The sequence below is a fragment of the Pseudorca crassidens genome, chromosome 4 (assembly GCF_039906515.1).
Source record: "Pseudorca crassidens isolate mPseCra1 chromosome 4, mPseCra1.hap1, whole genome shotgun sequence".
NCBI lineage: Eukaryota > Metazoa > Chordata > Mammalia > Artiodactyla > Delphinidae > Pseudorca > Pseudorca crassidens.
The window spans coordinates 36,181,737-36,199,692 of record NC_090299.1 but is presented as its reverse complement, the minus strand read 5'-3'; the positions used below and the strand labels follow the sequence as shown (position 1 = coordinate 36,199,692).

At 50.9% G+C, this 17,956-nt stretch overlaps 1 protein-coding gene across 3 annotated transcripts in view; it reads right to left on the bottom strand.

Annotated features, from left to right (window-relative positions):
* Positions 1-17,956, bottom strand: part of CRMP1 (collapsin response mediator protein 1) — a 68,566-nt gene that overhangs the window by 48,560 nt on the left and 2,050 nt on the right. The window contains exon 1 of one of the 3 annotated variants that reach the window (XM_067735481.1): positions 15,306-15,558. The exons of 1 other annotated variant lie outside the window; for it this stretch is intronic. In XM_067735481.1, coding sequence (XP_067591582.1) covers positions 15,306-15,344 — 39 coding nt within the window. In that variant the 5' untranslated portion in view covers positions 15,345-15,558. Of the gene's footprint in view, positions 1-14,513; positions 14,551-15,305; positions 15,559-17,956 lie in introns of those variants that run through there. One more of the 3 variants, XM_067735482.1, reaches the window with a different exon arrangement.

Below are 17,956 nucleotides of genomic sequence, written 5' to 3'. Positions count from 1 at the left end.
AGATATGAACAGTGACGAACTCCGTACGAAATTCATCGTTTAAATACCTTGAAAGAAAATGAACTATCTCATTAAAAACTCAACAGAAATCAAACAGCAAGGGTAGGCCAGAGACCGCCCGTTCCTTCCAGGGTGACAGCAGTGACCTAAAGAGACTTATGCTCAGCATGCCTCACGTCCTTGGATCAGTGCTGTACAACAATAAAATGCCCAGAGTCAGACAGATGCAGCTTCCGATTCTTGCCCATTTGCTAGCCACATGACTTAACCTCTCCAAGCCTCAGTTTCCTCATCTATAAATTGGGGATAACTGTCCCTGCCTCGCAGGGCTGTGGGAGAACCCCACGGGGTACATATATAAAGCACTTTGCCCACGCCCACCAGTGGTGACCACTCAGCAGAGTTACACATTGTTTATTCTGTGCCATTTTCTGTAGCAGGAACTACAATCAATATTTGCTTAAGGAAAGAATATGTGCAGCTAAAAGAAATAGGCCAGTGGGGGAGACGGAGTCATAACCAGACCTTTGCACTCCAGTGTGGGAAGGGCTGGGACAGAGGGGTGGTGGGAGCAGAGGAGGCCTCCACTCCAGCCCTTCCAGGGGAATCATGCCTATTCTGAGCTTGAAGAATGAGTAGGAATTAGCCACATGGCAAAGGAGAGAAGAGATTGCAGAGAGAGGGAATGGCGGGGCAAAGGTACGGGGTTTGGGGGAGCCTGGTGTGCTTCGGGGTCTGTAAGTGGTTTCCCTGGCTGAAGTACGACCTCAGGGTGGGCAGGCTGGAGGGGCAAGCAGGTGCCGGCTCATGGGGAGTCTAATGCCACGAGCTGGGGCAAGGCTAGGCTGGTGTCGATGCTAATGAAAGGGCTTTCATCACGGAAGAACTCAAACCTACAAAAGTTTCTGACCTGAAGCATCACCCAAAACCTGGGCAGAAGTGGAACAAGAGAAACTGATAACGTTTACATTTTCCTCCAAGCGGGGATTTCTCAATAAGAGTAGGCGTCAGCCGCGTTTACAAAGTGTATGAAGAGTCTTAAAATTGTTCACGACTTTTTTTTTTTTTGCGGTACACGGGCCTCTCACTGTCGCGGCCTCTCCCGCTGCGGAGCACAGGCTCCAGACGCACAGGCTCAGCGGCCATGGCTCACAGGCACAGCCGCTCCGCGGCATGTGGGATCTTCCTGGACCGGGGCACAAACCCGTGTCCCCTGCATCGGCAGGCGGACTCTCAACCACTGCGCCACCAGGGAAGCCCTTGTTCACGACTTTTGACCTAGAAATCTAATGCTGAGAATCTGTCTTCAGGAAAATATCCCAAACAGAGACAAAGAATTATACACAAAAGAGGTGAACCAGAATTACGGACAATCTTGCAACCACACCACTAATGGGGTGACATACATCTACTAAAATATTCTCCAGGAATATTTAAGGATAAATAACAGAACTAGACAATAAAATGTTAGGTGGGAAAGCAAAATACCAAACTCTCCACAAGGTAGATCTTTCTGGTAGTTCTTGACCTGAGGTGCCTCCCTATGTCCCCGTGGCCCCTTGCACACACCTCCCCAACAATACTCATCACACCATGGTCACTGTTCAAGTGCCCATCTCCTGCTGGGCTGGACACCCCTCCACGGCCAGGACAGCCCTGTGTGAGTCATCTCCAAATCCCCAGGGACCAGGCATAACCCTTACACAGTGTTTAGCAAGCGTTTGCTGAGTGGAAGGAGAGCGGGTGATAGCCAGGAGGCAAGGAGAGAGTGAGGGAGAAAAAGAGAGTGTTTGAAATGACAGAGGGAGTGAGGGTAGAAGAGGAAAGTGAGATAAAGGAGTGATAAAAGGGAAGGGAATATGAAGGAAAGAGGGAAGAACGAAAGGGAGGAAAGGGGGAGGGGAGAAATAAAGGAAAAAGGAGGAAAGAGTAGACTGACAGATCAGAAACCTCTCTTCTCTGCTTTTAGAATTCCCTGAAAGGCTAACCCTGTGGCTTGGGAACAGAAGCCTGCTTAATGCAAAGCCTGTCTAATACAGATGAGGCTGGAAGGCCTTCTCACAAGGGGCCCACCTAAACCTCACCACTTCTCTATTGCCAAATATCCTGGGAGTCAGAGGAGTATCCCAGAGAAGGGAAGCCCTTCTTCTCCAAACCTACCGTTAATCTCCACTCCAGCCCAACCGGGAGGAAAGAGCTGGTGTTGGCGGGATGCCTTTGCTCTCTTCACAAACATTAACTGCTATGTTGAGTGCCGCTTACAAAAATGAACCTTTAAAGCTTCAGACATTCTTACCCACACAACAGCAAAATAAACAACAGTCAGCCTCAACCAGGAGGGGAGGTCTGGATCACAGTGCATCTTTTGCATCACTGTCTGTCCCTGAGCGAAGCATGATGCCTCCCTGCATTCTGTTCTCCCTCCTTTCCTGCATGGTGGGAATAAAGTCGGTCGTTTCCAATCCAAAGTCAGAGGAGTAGAAAACTCATTACGGTCTGCGGAGCCTTGGAAGAAAAAAGAGGTGCTACTCTCATCAAACCAACAACTTACCCCCAAATCACTAGTTTAGCAACCTTGGCTCTCTGAAAAACTGTAGAGAACAAAAGCTGTTATTACAGAGACAGAGAAAGGCAGTGACTTTATCATCAAGGAGAAGATGTTTGATCTGGGTTCTGAAATATGAGAAGTTCATGAAGCCGAAAAAAACGGAGGAGAAGGAGAACAGTCCAGCAAAATAAATAGTATATACACAGCAGTGTTCTGCAGTTTCCAGGTTCCACGCTGTAAACGAGGAAAGCCAAGGGGAATGTCGTGCTGTCCGTGGTCCTGAAACACCACTGGGCACTGGGACAGCGAGGTTTCTCCAAACCCTGGGACCCTGTCCCTCTCCCTCCTACCTCATCCAGGCTTGGAGTTCCTCACTGCTTTTCTTTCTCAGCTCACAGGCATATCTGTAACCTTTACATTGCCACGGATCAAAAACAATCATAGATTATGTTTCACAATGTATGTAGTTGGTTTCAAATACATTTCACTGAGTGCCACCTTATCAATACTTTAATTATCCCACCCAGGAAGTTGTGGGGAGGGCATGTGACACTCCCATGTCCCCTCTCCTACAATTCTTCACTAATACACACATCGGAATCTGGGGTCAGTGAATGAATGAGTGCCAAAAACGGATCTCAGAGGTGTGGCCTTCACACGAAAAGGGCAGCTCCATCCCGGGGCTGCAGGCGCACACAGATTCTCATGAGGCTGCCTGATTTATCCATGGGAAGGGGCTCAGAGAAATTAAATGAAAAGTTACTCCTGGAAAGATGAAGAATATCTTCCTCTCCAAAGGGCAAGTGTGAAAACGAGTCTCAAAAAGATAAGGGAAGCCGCATTTGGTAGAAATGTGCTTGCCCATGCATTGAGTACAGGTGAAACGGCTTTCTCGTAAGGCAAGGAGATGTCAAGGTGAGTTCTGAAAGTTATTAGTTCTTCAGACTCTACAAGTCACTGACACTAAGGCTCACGCTGCAACTCAAACATTCAATAGGACAGGTAGGCACACCCCCACTCATGCAAGTACAACTCACAACATGGCACCAGAGCCTAGATTAATCCTGAAAATCAACTGGGATTGTCTGCTAAAAACTCCAATCCAGGTGCTTTTGTCAAGGTTTTCATTTGCCAGGTCTAGCTTATGGGCCAGGAATTTGTTATTAACAAACATGTAGGATATTCTTGATGGAGACCCTCGGTGGTAGATTGTGTTATTTCTTTCACAATCCTTCCTGCCTTCCCATACTTGCCATGCTCCCATGTGGGTGCAGGGCTCTCCCAGCCGCACTGACTGTGGGTGTGCCTACGCGAGTTGCTTTGACAACAGAATGAGAGTGGATGTGACTGCACCAGTCTGAGCACGAGCTTTTAAGAGGCAGGTGGGTTCCAGCTCCATTTCTTGAGAGTCCATCCTCCACCATGAAAACCACAAGACCCAAGGAATGGTGTCTCCTTCAGTCTGAGTCCCAGTATGAGATGCTATGAGGAGCATGCCTGACCCAAAAAGAAGCCTGAAGATAAATCTAGCTAAGCCCTCCTAAGTCTCTGCCACCCGCAGACCTGTGAACAACAAACAACTATTTGCTATTGTAAGCCACAGAATTACATGGTTGTTTGTTACGTGGCATTATTGCATCAAAGCGAATTGATACACCATCCAAATTCTGTGCTGGGAGTCACAGCCACAGTGATTGCTGTCTGAGAGATTTTCCAGCTCAAATACTTCATAAACCCAGGACTCTGTTCCTTCCTTTCATGACCAGAGCCCCCTTCCTCCCTGGCTCCGCTCACAGATCACCCAACCAGACTCCTTGCGGTGGCAAGTGCTGCCTGCAGTGCAGCTGCACACTCTTATTATTTATTCACAGAAACCCAGTCCATTTGCCTTTGATTCTGCCTCAGGGGACGGCCTGTCAGCCGGTGGTGCTTTGCCACACTTTTCAGGAAAGCAACCCTGGAAGCGGCAACAGGCCTGAGATTGAATATAACGAGCACACGTTTGTTCCCACCCGCATGGGTCAAGGACACAGTGGCATTTTCCTCCTTCATGAATCAGAAATACAGGAGGTCGGGCTTCCCTGGTGGCGCAGTGGTTGGGAGTCCGCCTGCCGATGCAGGGGACGCGGGTTCGTGCCCCGGTCCGGGAACATCCCACATGCCGCGGAGCGGCTGGGCCCGTGAGCCATGGCCGCTGAGCCTGCGCGTCCGGAGCCTGTGCTCCGCAGCGGGAGAGGCCACAATGGTGAGAGGCCCGCGTACCGCAAAAAAAAAAAAAAAAAAAAAACCCAAAGAAATACAGGAGGTCCCCATGGATTGCAGGCCTCTTCTGTGAGCTGAGGCCCATTTCCATGACAACTGCAATGTTAACAGCGAGATTTCAAGCTCCACTGTACCTGAGGGACATTCAGGAAATAGTCCCTGATGGAGTATCTGGCGTTAACATAACACACCTCTGTCATGACCCCAGGAGGGGGCAAGGTCTTCAGGCTCCCTATAGAAGGATGATGCTAGCTAAATCTGTATATACGTGTAGACCCATTTCTGCATTTTTTCATCTCTGCCTTTTACCTTATATAAAGCAACCTGAACAGGAATCCTTTGCCTTCAAGAAAACCACATTCCTGAGTACACACTGAGTATCACTTCTGCATTACATGGGTTTTCATGTTTAATTCTGAAGTCACCTTAAGAAGTGGGTATTATTGCTACAAATAAGGAAACTCAGAGAAGGGAAGTGATTCTGCCCAAGGTCACACAGCCAGGAGATGGTGGAGTCAGATATGAACCTAGTCACCTGGTACCTACAAAGTGACAGCCCAGCATCCCGTGGTAGTTATCCCGGTGTTCTCCTCACTCTACCTAGTTAAGATGTCTGAGCCTCAGTTCCTTCCTTTGAAAAACGGGAATAAGCAGGAATAGACCATACATCTCAAGCCCGTTCCCAATGCCATGCACCTCACCGGTCCTTCTGACAGGATTGTTGCGACTGTGGCCAAAAGGGAGTAAGGCAGATTAAAGGGCTCTGGAAGCTGGAAAGGGCTCTCCAGTATTAAGACATTCGAGGCAGAGCCCTGTTCACCTGATAAACACCGACAACGCCTCCTGTAAGCCAGATGCTTCTACAACTATTATCTCATTCAATACTCATTTAACAAAGAGGCAGCGCTGTCTGCTGGTTAAGGACATGGCAGTAGAGGCCAGAACACCTGAGCTCTAATCGGGTCCCATGCTCACTACCCTTGTGCCTTAGGCACGTTGACCTCTCTGTGCTTCAGTGTTCCATCTATAATGCAGAGCGTGGTTTTGAAAGTAAAATGAATTAATGCGTGGACAGAGCTCAGTGCCTGATTTTTAAAGTCTTCCCATTGTGGGGAGATAAATCTCATTCAAATACCCAGTTCCATCTTCAGCTTCTCTCTAACCTCTCACACCCCAAACCCAACTCTTTTGTAGACCTTGCTGCATCTGCTCCATTGTTCTCGTACCCCCCTGCTGATTTCCACCTCCCACAGCACCTGCTCCAGGTCAGCCCTCCCCACCTGTCTCCCTGCTGCCTGCCTTGTCCCCTCCACACGACAGCCAGTGACCTTTCTGGTCACAAATGCAACTATGTCGTGCCTCTCCTTAAACCCTTCACCAGCTTGTCCTCACATGTAGGACAAAGTACGCCCTCCCAGGCTCCTTCTGGCCTGACCCCTGCCCTCTCCTGGCCTTGTGCTATACTCGTATACTCACACCATATTCTGGCTCTCTGAGCTGCACTTTCACACCCTGTGCCTTTGTCTGTGGCATCTGCTACCTGGATTTCTTGCAACTCACCTTGTCAGGGGCAGTGTCCTGCTTCCAGGAACATGTGCTTACCTCCTGGAGTTCCTAAAGTGTAAGGCTTGCACCCTGATTAGCATTGTTTCCCAACTGCACAGAACTTCGTCTACTGGCTCATTTTTATATGGCCATTTCCCGCATGAGACTATGAGATCCTTCACACCAGAGACTACAGCTTGTTCCCACACAGCTTCTTAGCTGGGTGACCTGCGGCAATAACGTAATCTCTGTGTTTCCGTTGTTTTTTGTTTTTTTTCTGTTAGTGGAGCTACTCAAAGTACCCAACTCACAGGATTACTTAAGATGAGTAACAGCTCACGACACAATGAATACCAGCCTATGAAGCCCAGTGCTCTATGCTGAATGTTGTGTGGCTGTGCATTTGAGGAAGCCGGGAAAAGCTTCCATTGCTTTTATCAGTTTCTCAAAGGAGTCTATGGACCCAGAAAGTATTTAAACCAGTTTAAAAGGTGCCCAATAATTAAAGTTTTATTTTGGATCCATTTTGTTCTACATGCTCAGAAATAAAGGACAGCAAAAAGAAAAAAAGCAGAAAAGAAAGGGAAAAAAGAGAAAAAAGGAGAGAAAAATCCAAACACTGTACTCGGAAATTGCAGTAAAGAACTGGGGCTATTTTGGAAAAGAGAAGGTCCTAAGTAACTGAGAAATATTGTCCAGAGCCTCTAGGAATATCAGTGTGGAAGAGGAAGAAACCTGTGGAAAATTCTGAGGGCAAAAGGTAGACTCTCCCTTCTACATGCAAAAGACTTTCCAACAACACAGCTGGTCCAAGAGTGAAGCAGGCTGCTGTGTGAAGTGGTGAGATCTCCCTGCCACTGGAGGTGGGCAAGGAGAGGTACTTGCAATTCCTACACTAGAGGGGAGACTGGGGGTGGGGAAGAAGCAATGGACACTCCTCTCTGCCGCCTCAAATGCACAAACACAGAAAAATTTACATAATTTAAAGGTTCCTTTCAACTTTGAGGTTGTATAAGTCAAATATTTGCTTCGGATTTAAACCCTGAGGGGCTATGAATATGGTCTGATATAAAGTACATGGCAGCATAATTTGGGGACACGTACAAAATCTCGAACAGCCACCTCTTTGCTTTATGCAATTCTGCATCAGAACCGTGGAGTTTTCCCATGGAATTGACCCCAAGTTCTAACACCAAGCAGTTATTCGGTCAAGACCCTGGGGAAATGTGTACTTTAATGATTCAACATATATATATGGAAGATTCCTCTTGTAAAAGCTTGCTTTCAGTGTGAAATGCAGTGAAGCCCATTAATATGCCAGGCCTGCCTTCTCCCCACTGCCAAAGTACCACTTGGGAAGTCTTTATTTTTTACCTCCAGAAACCCTTCACGCCACCCTCATCTCCTTCTGCATGGTAACTACCTAAATGCTAAATCCATGGATAGGACATTTGTTAAGGTCAAATGCAAGAGTATCTTAAGACCTCACTCAGCAAAGATGCAAAGCTTGCAATCTAGTGGTTTTTGTTTGTTTGTTTTGCGGTACGCGGGCCTCTCACTGTTGTAGCCTCTCCCGTCGCGGAGCACAGGCTCCGGACACGCAGGCCCAGCGGCCATGGCTCACGGGCCCAGCCGCTCCACGGCATGTGGGATCTTCTCGGACCGGGGCACGAACCCGCGTCCCCCGCATCGGCAGGCGGACTCCCAACCACTGCGCCACCAGGGAAGTCCTGCAATCTAGTTTTTATTCATCCACTCACAGAATATGGAGTCCCTGCTATGAGTCACCAATGCATAAGAGTGCTCCTGAGGAGATGCTGAGGAAAAGTAGATGTTGTCCCAATCCTCCAAGTGTGCACAGTCAAGTGGACAAACCAAAGTTACCCAAGTGGGAGTGCACCTGGGGCACAGGCCCAAGGAAGGAGTAGGAAGCTGAAACTTCATACGTCCATAGCCATCACTTCCCTCCTATTACCTGTTTACTCTTGTTTTCTAGACCAGCCTCTCTGTGAAGTATCCTAGATCCCATTCCATTTCCTAAGCCACCAATGCAGAGTTGTCTTTTCTCACTAAGAGCAAAGTTAGGATTTGGTCTTTGCATCTCTCTACGGCAATGAATCTCAACCTTTCTGTGTTCAGGACATAGTTACCAATGGTATAAAAATTTGCAGCAGTCTTGAAGGGATTAAAGACATAAAACACCACCAAATGAGTCAGCAGCAATCACTACCATGTCATCCCAACTACAGTGTGACTGTGTCCATCTCAGAGGGCCTTTCGTGTCTCCTTAATTGAACTTGCTTACTCTTCAGCACCATGGCGCTGCGCTGTCCACTGCCCTGACCCTGTTCTCTTATATGCTCAAGGGGCAAAGTCTTCTGATGTCCCCTTTCCATTACAAGAGCTTCCTTTTCCTCACAGAAAAATTAGACACTATTCCATACTGTTCCGTTCGTGAGTGCTCAGGGATCTACCTGATAGATGTTACTAGAACAATTTTTAGACTTGGTTGTAGTAAACATAAACTTTAAATGCTGATCAAAATTTAGCAGCACATCCACACAGGATTTTTTCAGTACACCACTGTGCTCACAGCACATGGGCTGAGAACCACTGGTTGCTGGAATATCTTGCGTTTTCCTATCTTCCACCAGTGGCTCTTGTACATGGGTCCTTAATCTCTATCTCTGGGCCTTGCCTCTCACCCCCATGCCGTTCTGTGTTTCTAATTGCCCAGTGAGACGCCTCAATTTGGTGATCATTCCTAACTCTAATTCAGCCTAGGAAACAATGCAGGCCTTTTCTTTCAAACTCACCCCTTAAAGTTCCTGACCACCTCGTTATCAGCTCCAACAGGTGTTTATTAGCATCTCCAATGGGCCACCACGTTCACATTTAATCCTCATATCTGCTCCAGAAAGACTAACACTGGGCTCTTTGCCATCAGTTTAGGCCTTGATCATGCAACTTGCTTTGGCCAATGGTTATGAGCAGATATGAAATGTACCATAGCTGAGCAGGACTTCTTAAAGGCATTTGTGCTTCAAGCCTCTGCTCCTTCAGCCTGTGTCTCAAGGTGAGGCGATCCAAGGGGCAGACCCATTGCTCGCAACAGCCAGGGGCAAAGCCACAGCCAATCCAGGTCCTCATGTAACATGAGCAAGAAATAAATGTATGTTGCTGAAAACCACTGAGACTTCGGATTGTTTGCTATGGAACAAAGGTAACTAATACACCATCTTGCAGTAAGAGTAATAACCGCTAACCCATTGAGCATATACTGTGTGCAGGTACTGTTCTAAATATCTCACATATATTAAGTCATTTAATTCTCAAGGGAAAAAACACCTATGGAGTATTACTATTATTACCACTTTACAAATTAGAAAATTGCTGCATAGAGAAAATAAGTGATTTGCCAAAATTACACAGCAAGTAAGTGGAACAGCTAGGATTCAAATCCCAATAGTCTGGCTTCAGAATCCACATTCTTCCATGTTGCCTTCATTATACCATCCTCCCAGTTCAAGAACTTCCAGAGGCTTCCTATTACCCACAGAATCAAGTCAGAATATCCTATAACTAGGAGCTGAATTATCTAATCTAACTCTGTAAAGAAAAGGAATCTGAGACCTAGAGAACTGACTTGTCCAAGATCAAACACCCCATTTGCATTTAAGCCAGACTTAGAACCCATGGGCTATTTCCATCACTTTGGGTGCATTCTGCCTGACTTCCAAAGCCTTGTAGAATTCCCCAGTCCCCCAGCCATTCAAATTTATTTCAAGATCCTCACCCTCGGATTTAGCTATGTAAAACTCTTATTCTCTTCTGACAACATTCACTCCCCAGCCCAGGTCTCGACCCTGCTGTTCCACATGCCTTGCATGTTCTTCCTTTGTCTCCACCAATCAAATCCCTCAACACCTAGCTCATGCCATCCCCTAAGCCCCAAGAGGGCACCTCTTCTTGCTTCTGCCAATGCTGAGCCCTCCCTTCCCTGAACTTCTCTAACACCTGTGCTCTATTCCACACTTACCCTTTGGTCATTTTTAAGTCGTTCCATGTATGTGCAATTTTTCACTTAGATGGAAAGGTCAGGATCATGAAATACGTATTTTTTAACTGCTCATGACACCTTGCACAGCTCAAGGAACAAAACGGTTAAGATACGCAGTTAACAGTCGTTGATTACCTGCCATTCTGAATTTTCATCTCCTCAAAGAGAGCCTGAGTTCGGGGAAGGGAACTATCGTCTATCTGTTAGCCGCTTACTATGTGCCTGGTACATTCACATATGTCATATCATGTGTTTCTGGGTATTCAGTCTTGGCCAAGTTCATTACAAGACACAGGCAATCAGGGCTCAGTTGGCATCGTTATGTTATGGAAGATGTCACAACTCAGTATCACTTGTATGCTCACAAACACTTTTTAAGAATGTAATTTAAAATAATTCTTCCCCAAAGAAAATGGCCCACTTCTTCCTGTCTGATCATGAACTTGACCTAACTGAGAATGTCTGCTTCTCTGCCCTGGATGACAGAAGCTCTGAATCAGGACCATATGTCCAGAAGCACACCCCCAGTGGTCCAAATCACTGGCAGGTTTGGTCTCTGCTTTTCCTTGAGTCTCAGTCTTGCTATTCTACTTCCCTCTGATTTCACTATATGCAGGATAAATCACTCTAGGCGTCTCAAATCCTTTGCATAAAAATGCAATGAGGGCTTCCCTGGTGGCGCAGTGGTTGAGAGTCCGCCTGCCGATGCAGGGGACACGGGTTCGTGCCCCGGTCCGGGAAGATCCCACATGCCGCGGAGCGGCTGGGCCCGTGAGCTATGGCCGCTGGGCCTGCATGTCTGGAGCCTGTGCTCCGCAATGGGAGAGACCACAGCGGCGAGAAGCCAGTGTACCGAAAAAAAAAAAAAAGCCAATGAGATAAACTAGATACTTATAAGGTAGGCTGAATGCTATCCTCAGGAAGAAGCAAGTTTTTTGCATATTTGTCCATTAGAATAACTAATTCAGTCCGATGTAATTTTTATTTAGTAATCTCTTTCTTCTCTGCTCATCTTTACTGTTTTACTGTTTGATCGCGCACACACACACACACACACACACACACACACACACACACACACACACGCAAACACACAGATTTCAATCAGACAGTGACTCTCTTACCAGGCAGACCAGCCCATCTACCCTCCCTGCTTGAACAGGACCTCTTCATTCCTCCACAAGCCATTGAAGAAGCTTCCAAGTCTCTATAATCCTGTTTACTCTTTGGGAAACAGGCTGCCTTCCTCACAGGACTGTTCTGAAAACCCAATGAAAGATCACGGAAATCCTTTTGAATGCTGTAATGGTCTGCAAACTCATGATGTCTTCTCTGCAATAACAATACTTCATAACCATGGTGGTGGACACTCCTGCCTCCCCCTTCAGTGGCTCTGTTGGGACAGCTGCTTCTGCAGGGCCACGAGCCCTGTGCCTTTGTTTGCTCAGAGCCACGCCCAGGATGCCCCTACTCACTTAACCACCGCAGTGGGCACCGAAAAACCATTTTAACTAAATTAATCCCGGCTATGCCATTAGTTTTTGAAAAAAAAGCCATACATGAAAGAGAGCTTTATTAATGTTTTAAACAATCCTTGGGGGCTGAAGCCAAGTGTTTTGGCTTCTTCCCTCTTCTCTAGCAGGCTATTCTAGCATCTCAGAAAAAGGCTGAGGCAGAGAAAAGAGGAAAAGACACCATACTCAACATGAGTAGAGCATTTTTGTGATTCAGCCGTGCCCTTGCCTCTGTCCACACTGTGCCCTGTCTGGAGTGTCCCTTTTCCTCCTCTGCTCACATACTCTCTCTCCTATCTCTAATTTCACTGCTGAATCTGAGACCTTACCCCCTTTGTTCAGATGAGCAAACTGAGGCTCACAGGAGGAGTGACCCAACATCAAGCAGGTGGGGACCTGGAGATGCAGCTGACAGCTGTATCTTGGTCCTTTCTTAAGCCCCACTGGGTCCCTCCACAGGCCACACATACCGTGGCTGCCAAAAACATCTTAACCGTCTCCAGGATTTGCTCTAACTGCACATAGAAGCCACACTTGGTCACAGAGGTCAGGCTCCTGCAATGCTGACTTTCCTTCAGTTTCTCCAACGGGCCACACTCTTTTGCCACAGAACCCCTCCCTCCTCACCCACCAGGACTAGGCTGGGTATCCCTGCTGTGGTCTCCTCAGCCTCCTGTACTTCCCCTTATAACACCCCCCCACCAACATTTTGTGGCTATTTCAGGCTGAAATGTCAGTCTTTGCTAAACTCTGTGAAGGCAAAGGGCATGCCCATCTCATGCCCACTTTCCTTAGCACCCAGACAGTGGCAGGCACAGACCAGGTGCTTATTATTAACTTACCAAATGAGTTATATTGATTGAACAGGTTAAGGGTGCAGCATGTGGAAAGCCACAATGCCTATCCATTCATTTAATGGCATTCTGGTTCCTGTCAGACCACGTACATTATCAGCAAAAGGTCCTCAGGAAGCTGTGGGTCCTACAAAGGAGCTCCATCCAAGTCCATCCTCTCTGGCTTCTCCTTTAAACCACACATTTTTCTAGCTGGAGCGGACTATGTGGGCCAAATTAAACACAAATGTTTCATCAAGGACAGCTTTCCCAGGAAATAAGGCGCATTTTCAGCATCTCTCCTCCCCATGCTATTGAAGCTGTGGGATCCACTCCATGTGATTCTCTTTTTTTTTTTTTGTGGTACGCGGGCCTCTCACTGTGTGTGGCCTCTCCTGTTGCGGAGCACAGGCTCCGGACGCACAGGCTCAGCGGCCATGGCTCATGGGCCCAGCCGCTCCGCGGCATGTGGGATCCTCCCGGACCGGGGCATGAACCCGTGTCCCCTGCATCGGCAGGTGGACTCTCAACCACTGCGCCACCAGGGAAGCCCCCATGTGATTCTCTTTTACACATGCGTTGACTACCTGCTTCGCACAAAGGACTAAAGCAGCAGGATCAGCCAGCAATTCTGAAGCCCTTACTGTGTGCCTACGAAACACTAAGCACTTTGCCAGTGTCCTCTCAGATGCTCAAGGGTCCTGTGAAATGGCCAGTGCTAAGCCCACTTTGGATATAAGAGCACGGAGGCTCAGAAAGGAGGCAGAGCAGAGATGCACACCCAGATCCGTCTGCTGCAAAAGCCTGGGCAGTTTATCTCCACTCCAGAGGGCCACAGCCTGCAGGCAGGGTGACCGCTGCGGCTGTGCAGGCAGAACTACACAACTCCGGAGTCACTGTTCCCATACACCTGCCTCAAAGACCATCTGGCTAAACGTGCTTCTTGGAAACCGGGATCCTGAATGGGGCACAGACCTGCTATGGGCAATAGTCACAAAGGTACCCTGGGTTCCTGACTCATCAGTCACTGCATCCCCTCTACCTCCATCTCCTGCCTCAGTTCCCCTGGGGTCAGGGTTGGAGAGGAGGAAAGCCCGGACCAGCTCATGCAAATATCCAGTTCGTTCCTCCCACACTGCCTAGCCCAGGGCAACCACATCCCTTCCATTGATTCTTAGCCGACTACAGTGTTAAGGGATTGGTCCCTTATACCGCTGTGTCTCAGAGGGCAAGGATTAGGGATGGGCAAGAGGTGGTCCCCACCATCAGGGGGCACGTCTCTGGACTGTAACTCAGCAAAGGTCTGCTGACAAGACCTGAAGCTGGGCGGAAGAGTTTTCTAAGAGAGCCTCAATCCAGAATTGGGCAGAATGCAGCGCTGTTCTGGGGAGGCAAGGGGTCCCAGTTCTTTCCCAACCTTCCTCTCAATTGCCTCCCCAACCAGTGCTCCAGCCTCTGAGAACTTTATGTGGACAATGCCTCCTTCAAAAGATTTATTGAGAAGATTCAAGAAAACAAGATCCACAATACACTGGGCAGGCAAGTGGGAAATGTCAGCTTCATCACCCCTACCCACGGCTGCCCTCGCCAAGGTGTTCTGGGACCATCCTTGAGCCTGGATTCTGGATAAAGGAGGATGCTAGGTCTCCTGCCCTCAAACCTCAAGCATTGCCCTGGAGGATTCCATCATGCCTTCCAGCACCTGGCTGCTCAGATATCAGCCACCCAATGCCCATGGGTTTCACCAGCACCTGTGGTCCACATCCCTCAGGAATGGTTTGGTTCAACTCTGGTGCCAAACAGGGAATGAGGCGGAGGCCAGGTCTCTGGACCCGCTGTGTCCTCAGCTCCCCACCCTGAGACAAAGCATAAAGACCAGGGATCCTTTGTTTCCGGCCACACCCAGAGACACCGAGAACTGCTCAGCCACCGCCACCATTCCCACCCCCCAGTGTTAACCCTTCCCGGGACACAGCCGCCAGGGCCGCCCCATCAGGTTATTTTTAGCTGCAGTGAGGAATGGGAGGGGCTCCTCCATCATGGCGCTGTCTCTAGGTCCAGACTTCCACTTCATCGGTTTGGGCGGAGAGTGGCGGGGGGGAGTGGGGGAGGGGCGGTGGTCGATCATTTTCCTTACTCTGGCGGGGAAGAAACGCTGCCACGAGGTGCAACAGCTAGACTGTGCAAAGGGCGCCCGCTGGAGGCTCAGCTCCAGGGCCGGAGGGAGGGGGTTCGGACACCGAGCCCCTCCCTCTTTTGTTCAGCTCCGCATCCTCCGGGTCCAAGCCATCCGCTGCAAGCCCGCGGGGAGAGGGACCCGAGGCTCCCGCCCCGCCCCGCCACGCCGGGCTGCCCTCCCCCGCATTGTCCCCAGAGGCTGGGGGGAGGAGGCTGCAAGGCCGAGACCGGCCCCGCCCCACCCGCCGCGACGCAGGAAAGCCCCTCGGGGGCCGCCCGTTAGGTCCCCCTGCGGATCCCGACCCCGGCGGCGACCACCACCACCTCGCCAAGAGCGGCGGGGCCAGGGCGGGGGCCCAGCTTACCGTGATATGCGGAATGCTCTTCTTGCCCTGGTAAGACATGGCCCCCCTCTGGCGCCCTCCGCCCGGCCGGTGGACCTGTGGGGCTGGCTTTCGCCCTGTCTGGCTGTCTCTCGGTCCCGCTCCCCGCGGGCGCGGTGACAAAGGCCTGGGATCAGTGAAGAGAGGGACGGAGGCTCGGCGCCCGCGGCTGCCCACGCGCCCGGCTGCCCCGGCTGCTCGGCCCGCCCGCCGCCGCTGCCGCTCCGGCTGCCAGCACCGCCCGGCTCCGCGAGGAGGGCGGGAGGAGGAGGGAGAGGCGAGGGCGGGAGGAGGGGGCTGCAGACAGACAGCTCCTCCCGGCGTCGCGCAGCCGAGCCCGATTCGCCCCTCTCGGCTCGAACCAGGAAGCGCTTCCCTTCAGATCTCCCCCACTCCGCCCCCCGCCCCCGCCCCTCCCCGACCGCCCAGCCCCGCCGACCCCCACCCCGCGCACACGCCCTCTGCTGGGCCCCGGCCTCGCTCTCGGATTGGGTAGGTCTGGTTTTCAGGGCTCCTTTAAAAGCCAGAGATGAACTTCGGGTGCGCAGGCAGAGGCCGTGGGCAGCGCCACAGGTGTGCAGCAGTGCATCTGCAGGCCTCCCCGAACATCTGCGTGGGGGAGGGAGTGTGGGCCGGGTGCCCAGAACCCGCCCCGGCTGCTGGTGCGCTCGAGGCCCTCCAGGATCCAGCCCAGGCCTCTCGTTCCACAGCCTGCGTTAGTCCCTCCGCTGCGCCACTCCCTGAATAGACCGAGCACATCTCCAGCCCCAAGTCCAAGCCTTTATTCAAACTGTGTCCTCTCTCTGAATATCTTACCTCAGACAGAAGTCTATCTATTCTCCCAGACTCACCTCCTAGGGCTTCTCCATGAAACCTTTCCCTGCCACTCCTCCCACCCCCATCATTGAACCAGCCTCCCTCCCCCCCTGCAGCAGGGACCCCAGAGACAAAGGCCTAATTAGTGACTGACCTGCTCTACTGCCTGCAGCCCCTCTCTCATCACAGGGCCCCCTGCCATTGGGGCCACCGGCTTATCCCCAGAGCCTTGTCTACCAGACAGTGATTGCTGATTGCAGAGCCAGACCATTGGCACTAAGGAGCCCAGAGCCCCTAGGACAGGCTAGCGGTCAGGAGGGGGAAAAGGATGTCCTGGTTCCCAGTGGAGAGTGGACACCAGCCCCAGCGCCCATAATCCAGGTGTTGCTTTGGGGAGAGGTGGGCAGGAGTCCTGGGCTAGCTTGATTAACTTCTTGACAGAAGAGGAAAGAGGGAAGAGGGGGAAAGCGGGGGAGCCCTAGTAAGCCCCCATAGGGCTAGACAGGTGCCTCCCAAATCCAGGCAGATTAAAATGCCAACCTTCTACTTTCTGCCTATAAAACCCAAACCCACAGGCTCGGTAAAAAGACCCCACCTTCTTTACTTCCAGCTGCCACACAGAGGACGGGGTGCCAGGCCTGGTGAAGCTCCCGCCCCTCAGGTTAGGGCCTGAAGCCTTTACCTCCACTGCCACCTGGAGGCCAGTCCTCCAGTCCAGGACAGAAGGCCAGAGACGCCTGGGCCTTAAAGTGGAGATAGGGTTTTATGTTCACAAAATAGAAACGGCTTAGTATTCCAGGAACACTAGGCCATAAGTTTCCCATTTCACAGGGGCGAAATTGAGGCTCACAGAGATAGAATGAAATCTTAGATACAAAGCATGTGAGCTGCAGCAGAGCAGTATCTGGAAGCCAGGTTCCTGCACAACTTGCCTAGAGCTCACTCTTGGCTCTGAGTTGGGTCCTAAATTCTTGTTGCTGACCGGAAATTGCAGGTCTCCCTCTCTCTGACACTACATCCCCTTCCTCAGCGTTGCTAAGGGCTAGGTTCCACGAACCAGGGCCCCTCCCAGGCTTCAGTTTGGGCAGGGAAGCTCCAGGATTGGAGAGGAGACCTCCTGCGTATAGGGGGAGGGGCACTCGTCTGCTATTGGCCAAACAGACCACCGCTCTCAAGTGGACTTCCCGGGTACAAAGCGCCGCAGTCGCACAGCCTCGGGCCTCGGCAAACGCTGCGCCTGCGCCGCAGAAACCCCTCCTCCCTCCCCGGGAAAGAGCTTTACGGGCGCGGGGGAAGGGCCCCGGCACCCTCTGCAAAGCTCAGGAGCAGCGAGGCCCGCCGGCCCCCGAACCCGAACCCCGTGGCTGCTCGGTCAGCAGAAAGTAAAACTCTCCCCCACAAGGGAGACCGCGAGCACCTAGGCTCCACAGTTCCGAACCTCGCGTGCTCCTGGAGCCCTTGGCGCGCCGGAGGCGCTGCCTTTTGTCCAGTACCCGAGAAGCCATGGAGAAAGGGGAGAAGGCTAGAGGGGGAGAAGAAAGAGGAGTGGGAGAGGTGAAGGGATCAGCGTCCCCAAGGGCCGAGGCGGGGCTGCGGAGCCGTCCCAGACAGAGCCCAGGGGCGATGCTGGCTTTGGTGACATTGACTGCAGGTCCATCAGGGACGCTCTTGTACAGCTCCCGGCCGTGCACAAAGCTCTCTCGCCTCCCTGATACTCCACCACGCCTTGAGAGAGGCTGGGAGATGCCACCCCCATTTCACAGATGAAGAAGCTGAGGCTCAAGAGGACGCAGAGCCTTGACTGGAAACTAGGATTC